Raw genomic sequence first — 18678 nt, 5'->3', positions numbered from 1 at the left:
TTCAAACTGAAAGGGTTCGTTCCTGTATCGTATCAGAGCCCATGTATCTAGATGCGTGTCGAATCATCCTGACAGGGAAAGATGCACATCCCTATTAAATAGGCTATGACGTCGCTCTCCTATTCCACAGCAATACTGTAGCCGATCCATACTTTCAAATATTTGCTACCAGTCTATTTACTTCCGAGCATGGTTGGCTTTTGAGTGAGCGATGGATAGATGGTAGCCTAATATTTGTTGTGTAGTGGGAATAAACCAGTTGTCCGAAAAGGAGAGACAAGTCCAGCAATATGATTATGATTTAGGCTTAATATATTGGCCTAGTAAAGGTAAAATAAATATATCCGGAGATATGCTGCTATGCGATCTCCTTACCAACAGCAAATGCATCTGTTTTTTTATTAACCTACCACTTATTATAATTCCTGTGCATCAAACACCTCCATTTACCCCAAAATAAGTTTTTGCTTCCAGTACAGTTGACCAACTAGAAGTTGTGCGTACGCATGGTCTGAGAGTGTATCACATCAAGTTGAAAATTGATAAATACATTCCTTTGCAGGAAAAGTGGTGTACATAAGGTTTGGAGTATATATTTTGTGTGTGTGCGAACTCACCTGTATAAATGAGGCCCTGAGTAACTTTAATGATGCAGTTGGCCTTATCAAGGGCCCCAGGACCAGTGGAAACAAAATAGCCCCATACGATGAAAGATCCACCACCATATTTTACAGTAAGTATTGGGTTCTGCACAGGCATCTTTCTTTTGAGCCAAACCCACCACTGGGTTGTGTTGCCAAGGAGCTCATTCTTCATGTCATCCAACAAATGTTTGCTAAAGGCACTGACACTTGGATTGGATCCGGTGCTATGTGTAACAGGGTTGGTTATGGTTCCACTTGCCTCTAAAGAAATGTGTATTTAATGTTCAAGCACTCTTATTGGTTGGTTCAATTCCGATGACATGTTGTTATTGGCCCCGCTTGCAGATAGGGGGAGATCGCGAACGTCAGGTCTCCCCAGTATGAAAATGTGATGCAAGGTTTAGGTCACGTTCTGAATGTATTCTATTTTTATATTTTACAATGTGTACAAGGTTGCTGTACATTTTTTATTTATTCATGTGTGGTTATATGGTACCTGTTAGGGATTGAGGGGCTTTCTGGGATGTGCTTTGGTATATGATTGCTGTATATAATAAGTGTGTTAGCTAGCATGCATTGATGTAATGCTCACATAAGCTCACTGCTGACAGTTGTTTTCTGCGACAGATTTTACCATCGACAGCCATCAATACCATTAAGCCCTGCACAACTAACGTGCTGTTTCCTATTTTAATCACAGATAATAAATAACGCTCAACTGGGACCACTGGCTGGGGTGATTTCTTTGAACTAAACACAACGCAAGGAGAGTACGATTTAACATCTGTTACATATGGACAGGTGAAAAAAACATGGTCATTTTGGAATGGACATCTCAGTCTCCGGACTTGAACCCGATTGATAAACCTGAGGGTGCAGATGAAGGATATCAAAGATTTGCAAAGATTCTGTATGCACGAATGGTCTTAGATCCCTCCCAATGTGTTCTTCAATCCTATAAAACATTTTTGAAAAACGCTTAATGTGTTATCCACGCAAGGTGAGGTATTGAAAGGCATTGGAAATAACTGAGCTATTGTGTTAGTATAAAATAATACGTTACACATTGTTTTGAGCCTACAATATAGCTCAGTATTTGTATTATTTATTTTCTAGTCTTTTTTGCTCATCTTTATAAAGGGTGGCAATCATTTTAGACCTGAATGTATGTTCCCTGTTTAAGCTTTGTTGTTTATATCAATGCTCTCTTGTTACTCCTATGGCATTTAAAAGACTGGTTTGGAGTGTAGCCCCAATAAATGTTTTCTCATTATACACTTGAGAGCTCAACAGTCACTCATGTTGGTTAATCCTCCTGAAAAGAGCATCCTGTTGTGTTTGGAATATGTCTGTCAATCCCATTAACTCAAATACATTCAGGGTCGGTTTCCCAGACGGATTAGACATAATCCTGGACTAAAAATCGATTTAATGATGATTATCCATTGATCTTGCTCTTAAGTCCACGACTAGGCTAACCCTGTGTCCGGAAACGGCCCCTTAGTCTTTTTAAATATCTCAAGTTATGAGATGTTTCAGAACGTCTCGTCAGATGACTGGAAATTATCTCTTTGGAAAACTCCTCACTTGAGTCAATTGTGTCAGTCGATCTGTTAATAAAAAAATGTAACCCTCGGAAAAACAAACCCCACAGAGAAATAATATTTCCATGTTGGGATTTGTGTGTCATGTGAGCCTACATAGGAGATGGGTGAGCTGCTAAAACAATCCAACTTTGTCCGGAACGCCAGCAGCAGGCTAGCGCTGAAAGCTCTGTGCAATCGGCCTGGACTGGCCATGCTGAAAAGCCTAGCAGCTTGAACAGTCATTGAATTTGAATGGCATCTTCTAGAAGCAAGATTGTTTTCATGGGACACTCATAAAAGCCTGTTTTAGTCATACAAAACCCTATCAGATTGTTTTTAATACAGAGAGGCAGTGAAAGAGGAGACGGGTTTCTGAGAGAATTAACGTGTCCCCCTTGGATTTATTCAATTCATCTTGTTGGATTCTAGCTTGAAATGTACTTATTCATGTTACCGTACCAGAACTTAGTGGTAACTTTACATCTATAAGAAATTTAAATGTCTGGGGTCAAGGAAGGGTAAAGAGGAACTTGGTGTGTGGAAAGTTACTGAGTGATATGGAAAGTTACTGGGTGAGAAAAGGGAAGTACAGCAAAGTAATATTCTGTTCAAATATATTATTGTCGAATATGAATGTTGCTAAGGAGGGAGGTGAAGGGAAACAGTCTGGTATCAGTTCTTGGAAAAAGCAGACCAGTTGCTAAGGAACCTGGACCATGAGGGATGTGGAACTCAACTCCAAGTCAACAGATGAAGAGAGAAGACCATGCTGGGATTACAGTCCTATCTCACACACACACACACACACACATTTCCATGCCCATGAGGGTCCTGGACCGAGGCAGGGCCATGACAATACCAGTAAGAGGAACCTACTGTGTATCTGCCTAACACCAAAGAACGATTGGTTATCTTAGACATGCAAGGAGGTGACTCCGCCTAGTCGTGAGGTGTAAAGATGTGCTTGTGTGACTTGTATATTGTCTTTGCGGATGTATGACCCAATGGGGTGATTAAACTCAGTTTGAGCTTTTTCTAGTCATCCGTGAGTTTTTACTCCGTTCCGAACCTAACAATATTAAATCATATTTAGACAATTTCGTCATCTATGTTTCTTGTAACGGATGCAGAAATATATTTAATAGCAATGGCCAATTTTATGCTTGATCTGAAAATGTGGTCGGAGGCTTCGTATGGAGTGTGACTCAATTGCGGTTTAATCCAGAGGCATGCAGAGGCCTAATGAAGCTCCATTAATTGCTTTGTGTAGCTCTGCACTGACGTGATTGGTTGACAGTAGGTGGGGGCGGTACGACCTGTATGAATACAAACTTACTTCCTTGACTTGCTCTGCTCCGCTAGTACGAAAGCCCTGACGTCTGCATCGTAATAAAGGCTGTACGCCCACTTCGCTTTAAAGACTCCCTCTGACACCGAGCGTTATAACCTTTCACTAGAAAAAGGGGACCATGAATGTGATGGTAACAGTCATTCATCTCGTAGGACTGAGTCCATTCCCCGGTCATGTGGGGGATCATTGGGTGGAGCTGTGCACACAGTGGGAAAGGTAACAGCTGTTCCTGTTTCTGTAAGTGACCCAGCTGACGTGATGTAGTAACACTTTGTTTATGTCAATAATGAGAATGTATCCGTCTTACCTGTAAAGTGTACATCTAAAATAAATCAATTGATTACAAGTAACAGTGCAAATTTAATTGGCCTTTTTTTTTGTGCCGTATGCTAGATTTGGACACAATATACAGTATCTATTGTATTCACTCACACCAGCGTAAGTCGACAAAGTAAAACTCGGTAGGCTACAAATATTTTTTCACTCGTGGATGTACAGTACAGAAGCCTACATCCTACATTATTCAAAGAGTAAATCATTGCCACCCTCTACGTGTTTTTCATTAGAAAGGTGCTGTTGTGGAAAGAAATGCCATTTCCTTATGATTGATCAGAGCCACAATTGCCTCTAAAACATCTCGGACAAAGCAGTTTTCTTCTGAATAAAACAGCAAAGCACACGCAGCCAACCTGAACCAGTCTTTACAGCTGACTACCTGTTCAAGGCCTCTCAACAAATACATTCTGGAGGATGTGATTGATATTGAACAATGATCTGTCACCTCCATTCAATGTGTTCCTGTAATCTATCACCCCTGCCCTCAATGATCTGTCACTCCAGCAGATGAATCCTGTAATCAGTACTGATGTTTAGTTGTAGCGCCATCAAGTAGGCTGGCCTGATCAATAACCTATTTGTTCAGAGGCCTTAATCAGGTAGTTAGGTCAGTAGTAAAGACTGGTTCAGGTTGGCTGCATGTGTTTTGCTATGTTTTCCTTTGACCTGCCTACGACCTTCCTCATCGAGCTCTGTGGGTGTTTCACTACTTCTCATGGCCGTAACAGCTTTATGCAATGTTTGCCTATTGATAATAATGTCAGTCAAAGTTATCATGAGGTCAGGTAGTCAGTCAAAGGCTGGTCCAGGTTGATTGTGGTAGTCAGTCAAAGGCTGGTCCAGGTTGATTGTGGTAGTCAGTTAAAGGCTGGTCCAGGTTGATTGTGGTAGTCAGTTAAAGGCTGGTCCAGGTTGATTGTGTTTTGCTGAGACCCCTTTCTGTGTTTACAAACATTGCAGCTTGAGGGTAAGTTGGTGGCAGAACAAGGAAAAGACTCTATTTACAAATTGCATTTTTTATTTAATTTATTTAACTAGGCAAGTCAGTTAAGAACAAATTCTTATTTTCAATGACGGCCTATCAGAAGGCAAAAGGCCTCCCGCAGGGACGGGGGCCTGAGATGAAATTTAAAAAAGTCCAATTAAAATACAATATAAATATAGGACAAAACACAGATCACAACAAGAGAGACAACACAACACTACATAAAGAGAGACCTAAGACAACAACATAGCAAGGCAGAAACACATGACAACACAGCATGGTAGCAACACAACATAAGAACACCATGGTAGCAACCCAACATGGTAGCAGCACAACATGGTAGCAGCACACCATGGTAGCAGCACAAAACATGGTATAAACATTATTGGGCACAGACAACAGCACAAAGGACAAGAAGGTAGAGACAACAATACATCCAACACAGCAGCCAAAACTGTCAGTAAGAGTGTCCATGATTGAGTCTTTGAATGAAGAGATTGAAATAAAACTGTCCAGTTTGAGTGTTTGTTGCAGCTCGTTCCAGTCGCTAGCTGCAGTGAACTGAAAAGAGGAGTGACCCAGGGATCTGTGTTCTTTGGGGACCTTTAACAGAATGTGACTGGCAGAACGGGTATTGTATGTAGAGGAGGAGGGCTGCAGTAGACATCTCAGATCGGGGGGGAGTGAGGCCTAAGAGGGTTTTATAAATAAGCATCAGCCAGTGGGTCTTGCGACAGGTATACAGAGATGAGCAGTTTACAGAGGAATATAGAGTGTAGTGATGCGTCCTATAAGGAGCATTGGTGGCAAATCTGATGGCTGAATGGTAAAGAACATCAAGCCGCTCGAGAGCACCGTTACCTGCCGATCTATACATTTTGTCTCCGTAATCTAGCATGGGTAGGATGGTCATCTGAATCAGGGTTAGTTTGGCAGCTGGGGTGAAAGAGGAATGATTACGATAGAGGAAACCAAGTCTAGATGTAATTTTAGCCTGCAGCTTTGATATGTGCTGAGAGAAGGACAGTGCACCGTCTAGCCATACTCCCAAGTACTTGTATGAGGTGACTACCTCAAGCTCTAAACCCTCAAGATGTAATAATAACACCTGTGGGAAGAGGGGCATTCTTCTTACCAAACCACATGACCTTTGTTTTGGAGGTGTTCAGAACAAGGTTAAGGGTAGAGAAAACTATCAAAAGCTTTGGTCAAGTCAATAAAAATAGCTGCACGATATTGCTTAGAATCGAGAACAATGGTGACATCATTGAGGACCTTTTAAGGTTGCATCCATAACCTGAGCGGAAACCAGATTGCATACCCGAGAGAATACTATAGACATCAAGAAACACGGTCAGTTGTTTATTGACAAGTTTTTCCAACAATTTTGATAAACAGGGCAAAGTAGAAATAGGCCTATAACAGTTAGGATCAGCTTAATCTCCCCCTTTAAATAAAGGACGAACTGTGGCTGCCTTACAAGCAATGGGAAGCTCCCCAGAAAGGAGAGACAGGTTAAAAAGATCAGAGATAGGCTTGGCGATTGATAGGGGCAGCAACCTTAAAGAAGAAAGGGTCTAAACCATCTGACCCAGATGTTTTTGGGGGGTTAAGTTTAAGGGGCTCCTTTAGCATCTTGGACTCAGTGACTGCCTGTAGGGAGAAACTTTGTAGCGGGGCAGGTGAAAAAGAGGGAGAAGCATCGGGGATAGTCGCATTAGAAGGGGTGGGAGATGAGGAAATGTTGGACGGGCAAGGAGGCATGACTGAGTCAAATAGGAATCCTGACTTAATGAAGTGGTGATTAAAGAGCTCAGCCATGTGCTTCTTCTCAGGAACAACCACATCATCAACATTAAGGGACATGGGCAGCTGTGAGGAGGAGAGTTTATTATCCAGGTCTTTAACTGTTTCCCAGAACTTCTTGGGGTTAGACCCATAGAGGGAGAACTGCTCCTTAAAGTAACTAACTTTGGCCTTCCGGATAGCCTGAGTGCACTTATTTCTCATTTGCCTGAACGATAGCCAGTCAGCCTGAGTATGTGTGTGACGAGCCTTTCGCCAAATGTAATTCTTGAGGTGGAGTAACTCTGCAAGATTACAGCCGAACCAGGGGCTGCACCTATTTTAATTCTAATTTTCTTTATGGGGGCGTGTTTGTTAACAATACCACTGAAAATATCAAAAAAGAAGGTCCAAGCGTCTTCCACAGAGGGGATCAAGCTGATTTTATACCATTTTACAGAGGCCAGGTCATGAAGGAAGGCTTGCTCATTAAAGTTTTTTAGCAAGCGTCTACGACAAATCAGGACAGGTCGTTTCACTGAGCAGCCATTACGAACAAAGGCTGTAAAACAGTGATCACTAAGGTCATTACAGAAAACACCAAACTGATATCAGGATTATTTGTGAGGATAACATTGAGGAGAGTAGCCTTTTCTGGGTGTTTGGAGTCATGCCTGTTGGGATTGGAAATAATCTGAGAAAGATTTAGGGAGTCCCATTGCTTTAGGACTTGGTCAGGTGATTTAAGAATGTCCCAGTTTAGGTCACCTAGCAGGACACATTCAGGGCCAGGAGAGAGCTTAGGGCAGGTAGGGTACAGGCCGGTGCTGATAGAGGACGATAGCACCCAGCAACAGTCAACAAAGAGCTATTTGAAAGTTTAATGCTTAAAACCAGCAAATCAAATTGTTTGGGGACAGACTTGGTGGAGACAACCGAGCACTGAAGGTGATCCTTCGTAAAGATTGCCACTCCCCCACCTTTGGAAGATCTGTCTTGCTGAAAAAGGTTATAACCAGAAAGGTTAACATCAGTATTCAAAACACTATTCCTTAACCACGTCTCAGTAATGACCAACACATCTGGATTGTAGCTGTGAACCCACACTTTCAATTGATCCATTTTAGGTAATAAGCTTCTAGAGTTAACGTGCAGAAAACCCAGACTTTTACAAGAGCAGAAATCAGTGAAGCAGAATTGGGGCTAACAACAGTAGATGGGCCAGGGTGTACATGCACATTTCCAGATATCATCAGCAGTAATACAATCAAGGCACGGCAGAGGACAGGGAGAGCTCTGCAGTGTTGATTTATGACATTTGAATGTGCATTAGATGGCAACAAGATCATATTGTACAGCAATTTCATCAGGTAACATGAATACAAAACCCGGCGAGAGGTGGTTAGAATAGGATGGGAGGCCAATAGTCCATGTAACCAATAGAGAGTCAGAGTCTCGAGTGTGGGAACAAACATAGTCTGTTTGTAGAACGTTTGTAGTCAACAAAGTATGTAGGAGTCATGAGGAAAATAGCAAAATGCACAAGAAAAAAATTCTATATATAACAACTAGCTATTGTAAGCCATTTTAAGTTCAGAGTCACTCGTCCCAACAGTGTGTGTGTGCTGGAGGTGGGCGAAAGGTCGGGAGAGAGGAGTGAGTGTGGTGAAGGTACCTGTACCAGACAGGGGGAGACTGGCCAGGGCAAATCGCCAGGTGGAATCCAAGCAGCAGTGCTGTAGGCAATGGGAGTAGGTGTCACCCACTTGGGAGAAGCTTTTATTTCTGGAGTCAGATTTCTTGTAGAAAACGCCAGTGAATGATCGTTGAACAGCAGGAGGGGGCTTCAGAGGACGCTTCAAAGACTCCTGCCACTTGTTGGGCCTTAAGGCCTCGACCCTTTTTACTTCACACCTTAGTGCAAATTGAATTTGTATCTGGTCTGTCGTTGCAAGCCTGGAAGCCTTAACTCAGCATTCAGTCCCCATAAAGTAAAATATATCATTGTAATGCACCATTGCTATTTTCTACATTGTAGAATAATAGTGAAGACATCAAAACTATGAAATAACACATTTGGAATCGTGTAGTAACCAAAACATATATTTTATATTTGAGATTCTTCAAAGTAGCCACCCTTTGCCTTGATGACAGCTTTGCACACTCTTGGCATTCTCTGAACCAGCTTCATGAGGTAGTCACCTGGAATGCATTTCAATTAACATGTGTGCCTGGTTAAAAATTTGTGGAACTTGTTCCTTCTTAATGCGTTTGAGCCAATCTGTTGTGTTGTGACAAGGTAGGGGTGGTATACAGAAGGTAGCCACGTTTGGTAAAAGACCAAGTCCATATTATGGCAAGAACAGCTCAAATAAGGAAAGAGAAACGACAGTCCGTTATTACTTTAAGACATAAAAGTCAGTCAATCTGGAAAATGTCAAGAAGTTTAAAAGTTTCTTCAAGTGCAGTCGCAGAAACCATCAAGCGCTATGATGAAACTGGCTCTCATGAGGACTGCCACAGGAAAGAATGTCCCAGAGTTACCTCTGCTGCAGAGGATAAGTTCATAAGAGTTACCAGCCTCAGAAATTGCAGCCCAAATAAATGCTTCAGACAGTTCAAGTAACAGACATCTCAACATAAACTGTTCAGAGGAGACTACGTGAATCAGGCCTTCATGGTCGATTTTGCTGCCAAGAAACCACTACTAAAGGACATTAATAATAATAAGAGACTTGCTTGGGCCAAGAAACATGAGCAATGGACATTAGACAGGTGGAAATCTGTTCTTTGGTCTGATGAGTCCAAATTTGAGATGTTTAGTTTTTCAAATCCAATGTACTTTCCACGTAGATTCCACATCACAATACGTTGACAAATGATGTTGAAACAATGTTGATTCAACCAGTTTAAGACCAGTGTGAGGCCACTAAAAATATACTGTAGCTTTCATCTGGATTCACCTGATCAGTCTATGTCATGGAAAGAGCATAATGTTTTGTACACTCAGTGTATATCCCTTCCTACTGGTTGCTATTATTTCTATCTGATAATGTATGCATATTTAGGTGCAGGAACTCCTCAATAGTTTTGAGCTAATATTCTATAGGAGGTGCAGTAACTCAAGCAGAAGGAAATTCAGTTCCGGTGAGCTTCTTCCTAAGTCAAGTCCTGTGTTTAAGTAAAAAGACAAACAATGTCCCGTTTGGAACACTGACAAGTAGAGCATTAAATCTGATTGGGTGGGCCTGGGCCTGGCTCCCAAGTGGTTGGGCCTGGGCCCACCAAGGCCCACCTGTTCCTAAGACCCTGGTGTCTTCGGCCACACTGAAAACACATCATCCAGCTTTGCAGTTCGCTGATATCACTTAATTGGGGGGAAAGCAATGGACATGCACACATATGAAGCAGATGTGTCATTTGAACAAAACAAAAGACAAGCAATTTAAATAATCGTTGTTATTTCAACCAAACAAGCTCAGTACAAGTAACAGAGTGAAATGCACGGAATTATACGCCCAATATTGTTGCTTGATTTTTATACTTCAGGCATTGCAGTGGAGCTGCCAAGTTAACCAATATAATGTTGATATGTAGCATACCGTTTCAGTCCATCTTGTAACAATTTTAAATGGATACAAACTAACTGGACCTTCTCACAGAGAAGAAACATTTATTTTTTCATTAAAAATTCATTCATGTTATGGGACAAAGTTCACATTGTAGCCTAATGACTATTTACAGTATATCACAACGTTTGTAGTAGTGGAGGTCAGTGGTAAGCAACATTTTATACAGATAGCATTCTGACAGCCTTTCAATGGTTTTGAGTTCTTGAAAAGTGCAATGAAATCTCCTTATAGTCTTTATAAAAGTTCATATGACATTTTATGTTCATTACTGATGTGTGTGCTGGTATATTATATTGGTATTCTTGTAATAAGAATGTGACATATACAATAGATCCATTCATGTCAATAGATCCAATCTCCTACAATCCACTTTGGCACCGTGTTTCCATTTTGTCCAAACCCTAAACAGGACATCATGTTTCTGCTAGGCTAATGTTCCATTTTGGAGCATCACAGATGACCTCAAAGTTTGAAGAATAACACAATCCCTATAGAACGAGAAGTATTTCTACTCTTATCGTGTCAGCTGTCAGTAAAACCAACCGTGTGTTTGCACAGCTCCCAGAATTCCTTCACCTGTGAGTTCAGTTTATCAACGTGTATTTCAGTTCAACCCTTCAGAAGTCCCAACCTTTTAGGCTACTAGAAGTCCTAAATTCCCCTTACCTCTGTGACTTTCCTGTGTTATTAGCCACTCTGGCTGAGTTTGTGTTTGTGTCCGTCAGATGCATTTCTCCTGTAAGTTCAGTGTCTCGTCTGTAAATGTCACATGTAGAGTCTTGTCCTTTCGGTCCAATTGCACCCTGTTCAGACGTGAAGGGTCAACTGTCCCCTCTGACCTCATTGATATCCTGGGGCCCTTTTTGGGATCCTTTTGCATCCCCTTACCCGCTGGTGTCTGTTGGTCCTGGAGCAGGGAGCGCTCCACAGCAGGGAGGCTAGGTCTTCCCTCTCCCCCTGTCCCTCTAAACTCCCCCAACCCCCCTTTAGTCCCCTCCGGAAGGTAAAGAAATGTCTGCGAGGTGCTGATGACGTCCTTCAACTCGCGGGACACTAGTGACGGGGAGTCCAGGGACACGATGGACGAATTACGATGACCTTCACCTCCACAGCAGAATTGACCGCTGACCCCTGAGGCCCGCCCCTGGCTGCCCAAGCGGCAGAACAGATACTTGATCTTCTCCACCAGCTTCAGTAGGACGGTCTTCCTCAGCAGGATGTAGATCCAGGGGTCAAGGATGGGGTTGACAGAGGCAATGCGGATGGCGTGGAGATCTGGGTTCTTCTCTATGGGAGTTGAACGGGCGTCAAATTCAATCCTGGACAGCTGGTTTACAAAAATCCGCAGCTGAGGGAGGAAGGAAGGGAGATGGACAGGGTTGAAGGGTTATTGGTTGTTCTGTGTATTTATGAGGAGGATGTACATTGGAAGCTTCAATAGGTGTGTTCAATAGGACCTGGATAAGAACATCTGCTAAATGACTAAAATGTACAAAATGATAGAATTCCTATTGAATCCTGTTGAACTACTTTAATTAAATCCAATTGAAGTAGCGTTCAAGCCCGCTTTCTTCTTCAAACATGAATAACATTAATCTAAACCTAGCAGTTCTAATATACATACCGGACATACAGAACAAACTATCATGATTGAAAAACTTCTAACCTATTTGACTATGCTGTGGTAATGTTGGCATAAGATTATCATGTGCATTAGAGTGTACTAGGAGCGTATCAGCCTAACAGGCAGTGGCACGGAAGCCTGGGCAAAGAACCAATGAAAACACAACCCCACTCCCCATGTTAATCATCAATCATATGAACGTCTCTGGCCATTGGCTCTCCCCTGGGTCCAATCAACCGCATTTCTGACTCACAATGTCAAAACAAGTGAAGTAAAGTAACTAGCCTATATGATAAGGTTGTTACTGGTAAATATAGTAGGAGGGAGAACTCTAAGGACACTGATTATTGAACTACAGGGAAAGGGGGATACCTAGTCAGTTGTACAACTGAATGCATTCAATCGGAATGTGTCTTCCACATTTAATCCAATTCCTCTGAATCAGAGAGGTGCGAGGGGCTGCCTTAATCGATATCCACGTCGTCGGCGCCCAGGGAGCAGTTGTTATTCGGGGTTAACTGCCTTGCTCGAGGGCAGAACGGCACATTTTTCCACCTTGCTGGCTCAGGGATTCAAACCAGCAACCTTTCTGTTACAGGTCCAACACTCTTAACCGTTAGTCTACATGCCGTCCTTACAGGGTCTCGTTCAGCTAGTCTTTTCATTTTTGTTTGGTGGAGTTTTTGAAGCTTGCAGGATGTACTTTTAGTGGCTCGGTCCTTAGCTCTCAATCAGCGCATGGGGACAGCATATAGAACACAATAATATCTAATTATAGACCAACGGGTCTTCTTCAGACCTTAAGCCCTCAGTTTTATTTTCCCGGGGAGGGTTTTTGAAGCTTGCGGAATGTAATGTACTGTCTCTAGTGGATCTGTCCTTACATATAACTCTCAAATGCTGCATGGGGATGGTTTATAGAACACAATATATCATTGGTCCTCTTCAGAACTTTTGCCCTCAGTACCCTGTAATTTGTTTTTTCATTTTCTTTGTGGAGTGTTTTTGAAGCGTGTAGGATGTACAGTCTCTAGTGATTCTGTCCTGTTGTAACTATCATGCAGTGCATGGGGACAGGATGGCTTATAGTATTCTTTGCACTGTAAAACCATAAATAAAACGTGACACGTTTATAACGTAAACGTCAGTGTTTAAAACTTAAACATTAGGCATTTAGATTTGCCAATAAGTGTTCTCATCTTAAACACAGGCGTTTAAAATGCAGGATTAAACATGATAGTCAGCTTTTTCCTGTCAGTTTACAATCAGGAGAACACCTACTGTATATCTCCTAAGTGTTCAGATTTGAGAAACTAGTGTTTACTTTCCCATCGTCCTGTTTAGAGTGCATTTAGTCATTACAAAGTGACGTGACTTTCCATAACTTTTTTTCAGATCAGTGTAAGGAATGTCCGTCACCATACCTACATTTCAGCACTTAACAGGACATTTGACACAAGACATCTTTTCAATCGAGTGGTGTTGTTGTGACTCAACTATGTTGAATTCATTTCCGTTAACTCAAAAAAGACGTGGGAGGGGCCTCATTATCATATTTCTCAGCATGCTTTGTTGCCGTTTGATTTTTAGAATAGTTTGTTTTAATATATATGTTTCCTCGTGTACATTCATCCTAAACACTCAGATCCTAAACCTTTGGTTTTACAGTATGTACAGAGGACAGAGTTGGGTGGAAATGGTTGACACTGGCCGAGCAGTACTCAGACAGACGGATCCCATCAGAAACAGGTGGATGGTGTTACGTTCCCACAAGACAAAATTTCACTCACAACAAAGGGAACTAACAAGGAAAATCCCTGACAAAAAAAACAGGGGTTCAAAAGTGGTTCTGAAGGACATCCATGGGGGTCTCCACTGAAAGTTGAGGAACTAGGAAAATGTACCCTAAAATATTCCCACCATGGATGCACACTAAATTTGAGCATCGAATGGAAAACAAAAAGAAAACCCCAGACCAACTCCAAAACATCACCTGGGTCAGCACAGGTGAAACACCCCCCCACCCCCCCACCCCCAGCAACAAGATGGACAAGCTAGCACAGGTGCAACACATACCCACCAACAAGGCGACACCACCAATCGATGAGCTAATGAAATCTGGATATTTCCATTTCTCAAGGTACACACAAACACACACACACAGTTAGCCTGTCTTCCTTATCTGTGTGCTAAATCACAAATACTTGTTATTCATGCTATCAAATTAGATATTCATCTAAAATATTATTAATCCAAGGGCTTTTCTTTAAGGTTTTGTTATCGTTATAGTTTTGTTACGGGTGACTTTTGTATCTAAAGATGAAAGCAAAAATGATCAATAGATCCATTATATTTATTTGTTGTTATTTTTCTCAAAGTAAGGACGTGTTTCTAATGGCAAGAGCGCCAGAAGTTGACATTAGAGTTAACATAGTAATAACACCTCAGCAGACAAGCGTCTGAACAATAACAGTGCAATAACACGTTCATTAATTACACATGAATTATAATCAAGCCTATCAATATCTTTCATTCGATTAGGAGCTAATTTACTACATATTAAACCATTTTCTTTCATGCACATTTTGGGCATGTTCCCTCCAATTAAGAATGCGTATGCTGACGCATAAAGTTGTTACAAATGACACCACACCAGAACGTTATCCATTCCTGCGCACACACAACGAGAGACACAAAAGAGAGACCAACATGTTGCGAAACGTTTAAAAAATCTGTCAAACTATTGCAAAACTTATTATGCAAGATGTCAACTTACCACCAACGGTATGGAGCAGATGAGAACAACCACGGAGGTAGCGATGAGCAGAATGACCATCTGGATCTCTGCTCCGGCCAAGCGTTGGAAGCTCCGTCTGCGCCTCAGGTCCGCTATGCGTCCTCCCTGGTCCGTGCCCAGCGATGTTCTACGGATGAACCGCTTGTGCATCATAATCAGCGCCCCGCATACCAGCACGTTGCATATCACCGTGGCCAGGATAAGAAAGGAGCTCACCCCGGCGTACATGTAGGAGAAGGCGGCGTGCGTGGAGTCATTAGTCCGCCAGTCGATGAAGCACCAGGTCCCTGGGAACTGTTTATTCACTTTCCCCAGCCCCATGGCAGGCAGCGCGCAGAACAGCGCGTTGGAGATGTAGATGCCCGCAAGTGTCAACGCCGCAATTTTTTGGTCCACGTAATGGTTGTAGAAATACGCATGGTTTATAGCCAGGTATCTCTCTATGGACATGGCACAGATAATGCTGAGGCCGACTAGAAAGAAGAAGAGAAGGATGAAGCCGGAGTACTGACATAGTGACTCTCCACCCGGCCACTTCCCTTGCACATAGGTGGCGATGGTGACGGGGCTGGCCAGTAGCGTGCCCAAAAGGTCGGTCACTGCAAGCCCGCACACCAGGGTGTAAAAGGTGGTTTCCTTCTGTTCCTTCCGAGACTTTCGGAGCACCACGATGGCGATGACGTTCCCCACCACTCCGAATATAAACATAATCACCGGGATGGTAGGCTCCCGGGGCCCACTTGTCATCGTGCCGTTATTCATACCCGACATTATTCTGTAACTGTCTATGTGGAACGAAATAGTCAGTTCTTCATCGGTGTTCTCTCCCAAACCGTTGGCATGTAGACGATACAGTTACCCTTTCGTTGGTGCGCGCTCTCCAAGTTGCTCAATAACGTGCAAGTCCACCCAATTTCCATCATCTTATCTAAACGCTACGCACTCGAATAACCACTCTAACGAATGTCTCCGTGTCTCAGTGTACACTTTCGCCTCTTCTGTTAGTCGCTAACTTGAGGTTTTTGACTATCCGAAGTGTTTTTGTCTCAGGCGTTCTGCACACCGCGCTGCAGTGTTCAACATGTTCAACTCCTCCTCTGTCGCCGCTCCTTTCACTTGTAAGTTTGAAGCAGAGGCTCTGCACTATAGAAGGTGGAGCAGCTTTAAAGACGTCCTCCAGCGAATGTTTCACTTTTACTGTTGAAAAGCGATATCCCAACAGTGGAGGCTCCTCAGAGTAGGAAGGGGAGGACCATCCTCCTCAGTGAAATTTCATAAAAAATAAAAATAGTGAAACACTAAAAAAGTTAGCCTTTTCCATCAAGTAATTGATTAAAACACACTATTTTGCAATGAAGCGCTTTAGTAACTTCAACAGCACTCTCTGGGGGTAGCACCATGATGTAGGCGGAGAACAGCTAGCTTCTGTCCTCCTCTGTGTACATCGACTTCAATACAAAACCAAGGAGGCTCGTAGGCCTCACCCCCTTCCATAGACCTACATGGTAATTATGACCACTTCCCGGGGATGACCTCCAACCAATCAAAGCTTTTGCAGTATGAACTGACATGGTGTCCATCCAATCATAAGATTAGAATCAGAGAATGAACCTAGTGTGTTATATTGGGGTTGTGCCGCAGAGCATTATGGGGGGGGGGGGGGTTATGTGTTGAGAAGCTTGGTGAGATGATGAAATTGTTGGATAGGTATTGAAAAGTGATAGTTGAGCATTTTTGGGGATATTATTCAATTCAAATTAGTTTCTTCAAAATACAGGAGACGGAGGAGGTAGATTATAAATAGTTTTCTTGGTTTTATAACTTTATTTTTGTGTCCAGTTGGTGCAATTTATTTCAATTTGCCTTGCTAACTTCAGTAGCAAGTAGCAGTAGCTAGCTAGCTACCAGCTCGAGCAGCTAGCTTCCAGCCATTTTCGCCACCAACCCTACTGAAAATGTTGTTGACTTTTTGTTGAAGAACCCCTTTCATTCTCTGGGTTACTCGGAAAAGGTGCAAATTAAAACCGAGGGTCGACCTCTGTCTGAGATCAGTTTCATGAAGAAGGAAGAAAATGTGAGTGGGCTTTCAATACCACCTGGTATCAAAAGTATAGCTGTTTAACAGGGAGCCTTTCATCAAGCTGCCTGTATTGCTGGCCTTGCCTGCTTTTTGGAAAGAAAGAGCATTGGGCGAAAGGGGGGTTACAGGGACCTGAAGAACATCCAGCGTTCAGCTAAACTGCAGGACAAAAGCAGGGGGCATATAAATGCCCACATCAGATACAAGCTTCTGGGAAAAAGCTGCATTGATCATGACGAAGGTCTGCATATTGAAACTGTGCAACACAACGAGAAAGTAAGAAGAAACAGGGATGCTATTAAGCGGTTTATCAACACCACTGTTTTGTACATAATGTTGCTGCTACTGTTATGACCGAAAAGAGCTTCTGGACATCAGAACTTGGATTACTCACCTCAAATTGGATGAGGAGTTCTTCTTCAATGAGTCGGACGTGAAGGATATACTACAGACACACGACCAGTGATCCCCGTGATTCGCTGGAAAAGGAAACGTAGGTTTCGTGGAAAGAGATCTGGATGCCTTGTGAGGATCAGGGGACGAGTGGCTAATCTGCCCTTGCCTTCCATTCTGCTAGCTAAAACAATAGCTGGTGCACAATATCTAAGGAAGTCTCAAGGTTTTGCTCTCCTGAGGTAGAGTATCTCATGATAAGCTGTAGACCACACTATCTACCGAGAGAGTTTTCATCTGTATTATTCGTAGCTGTCTACATACCACCACAGACCGAGGCTGGCACTAGAACCGCACTCGATGAGCTCTATTCTGCCATTAGCAAACAGGAAAACGCTCATCTAGGCGGCGCTCCTAGTGGCCGGGGTCTTTAATGCAGGGAAACTTAAATCAGTTTTACCTCATTTCTATCAGCATGTTAAATGTGCAACCAGAGGGGAAAAAATTATAGACCACCTTTACTCCACACACAGAGACGCGTACAAAGCTCTCCCTCGCCCTCCATTTGTCAAATCTGACCATAACTCTATCCTCCTGATTCCCGATTACAAGCAAAAAATTAAAGCAGGAAGCACCAGTGACTCGGTCTATAAAATGTGGTCAGATGAAGCAGATGCTAAACTACAGGACTGTTTTGCTAGCACAGACTGGATTATGTTCTGAGATTTTTCCGATGGCATTGAAGAGTACACCACATCAGTCACTGGCTTTATCAATAAGTGCATCGAGGACGTCAAACCCACAGTGACTGTACATACATACCCCAACCAGAAGCCATGGATTACAGGCAACATTTGCACTGAGATAAAGGGTAGAGCTGCCGCTTTCAAGGAGTGGGACTCCAACTCGGAAGCTTATGAGAAATCCCACTATGCCCTCCTAAGAACCATCAAACAGGCAAAGCATCAATACAGGACTAAGATCGAATCGTACTACACTGACGATCGTTGTATGTGGCAGGGCTTGCAAACTATTACAGACTACAAAGGGAAGCACAGCCGAGAGCTGCCCAGTGGCACAAGCCTACCAGACAAGCTAAATAACTTCTATGCTCACTTCGAGGCAAGTAACACTGAAACATGTATGAGAACATCAGCTTTTCCGGACGACTGTGTGATCACGCTCTCCGCAGCCGATATGAGTAAGACCATTAAACAGGTCAACATTCACAAGGCCACTGGGCTAGACGGATTACCAGGACGTGTACTCCGAGCATGCACTGACCAACTGCCAAGTGTCTTCACTGACATTTTCAACCTCTCCCTGTCTGAGTCTATAATATCAACATGTTTCAAGCAGACCACCATAGTCCCTGTGCCCAAGAACACTAAGGTAACCCGCCAAAATGACTACCGACCGTAGCACTCACGTCTGTAGCCATGAAAGCTTTGAAAGGCTGGTCATG

At 42.8% G+C, this 18678-nt stretch overlaps 1 protein-coding gene across 1 annotated transcript; it reads right to left on the bottom strand.

The window, feature by feature from the left end:
• Positions 1-10131: 10131 nt before the first annotated feature.
• On the bottom strand, positions 10132-15944 carry LOC129863733 (prostaglandin E2 receptor EP4 subtype-like). The gene is made up of 2 exons (XM_055935961.1): positions 14720-15944; positions 10132-11667 (listed from the first exon to the last, which is right to left on the bottom strand). The coding sequence occupies exons 1-2, from the start codon at positions 15509-15511 to the stop codon at positions 11041-11043; spliced, it is 1419 nt and encodes a 472-aa protein (XP_055791936.1). The 5' UTR covers positions 15512-15944; the 3' UTR covers positions 10132-11040.
• Positions 15945-18678: the final 2734 nt, after the last annotated feature.

The sequence above is a fragment of the Salvelinus fontinalis genome, chromosome 10 (genome assembly GCF_029448725.1).
Source record: "Salvelinus fontinalis isolate EN_2023a chromosome 10, ASM2944872v1, whole genome shotgun sequence".
In the NCBI taxonomy this organism is placed as follows: domain Eukaryota; kingdom Metazoa; phylum Chordata; class Actinopteri; order Salmoniformes; family Salmonidae; genus Salvelinus; species Salvelinus fontinalis.
This window is presented reverse-complemented; position numbering and strand designations above follow the sequence as displayed.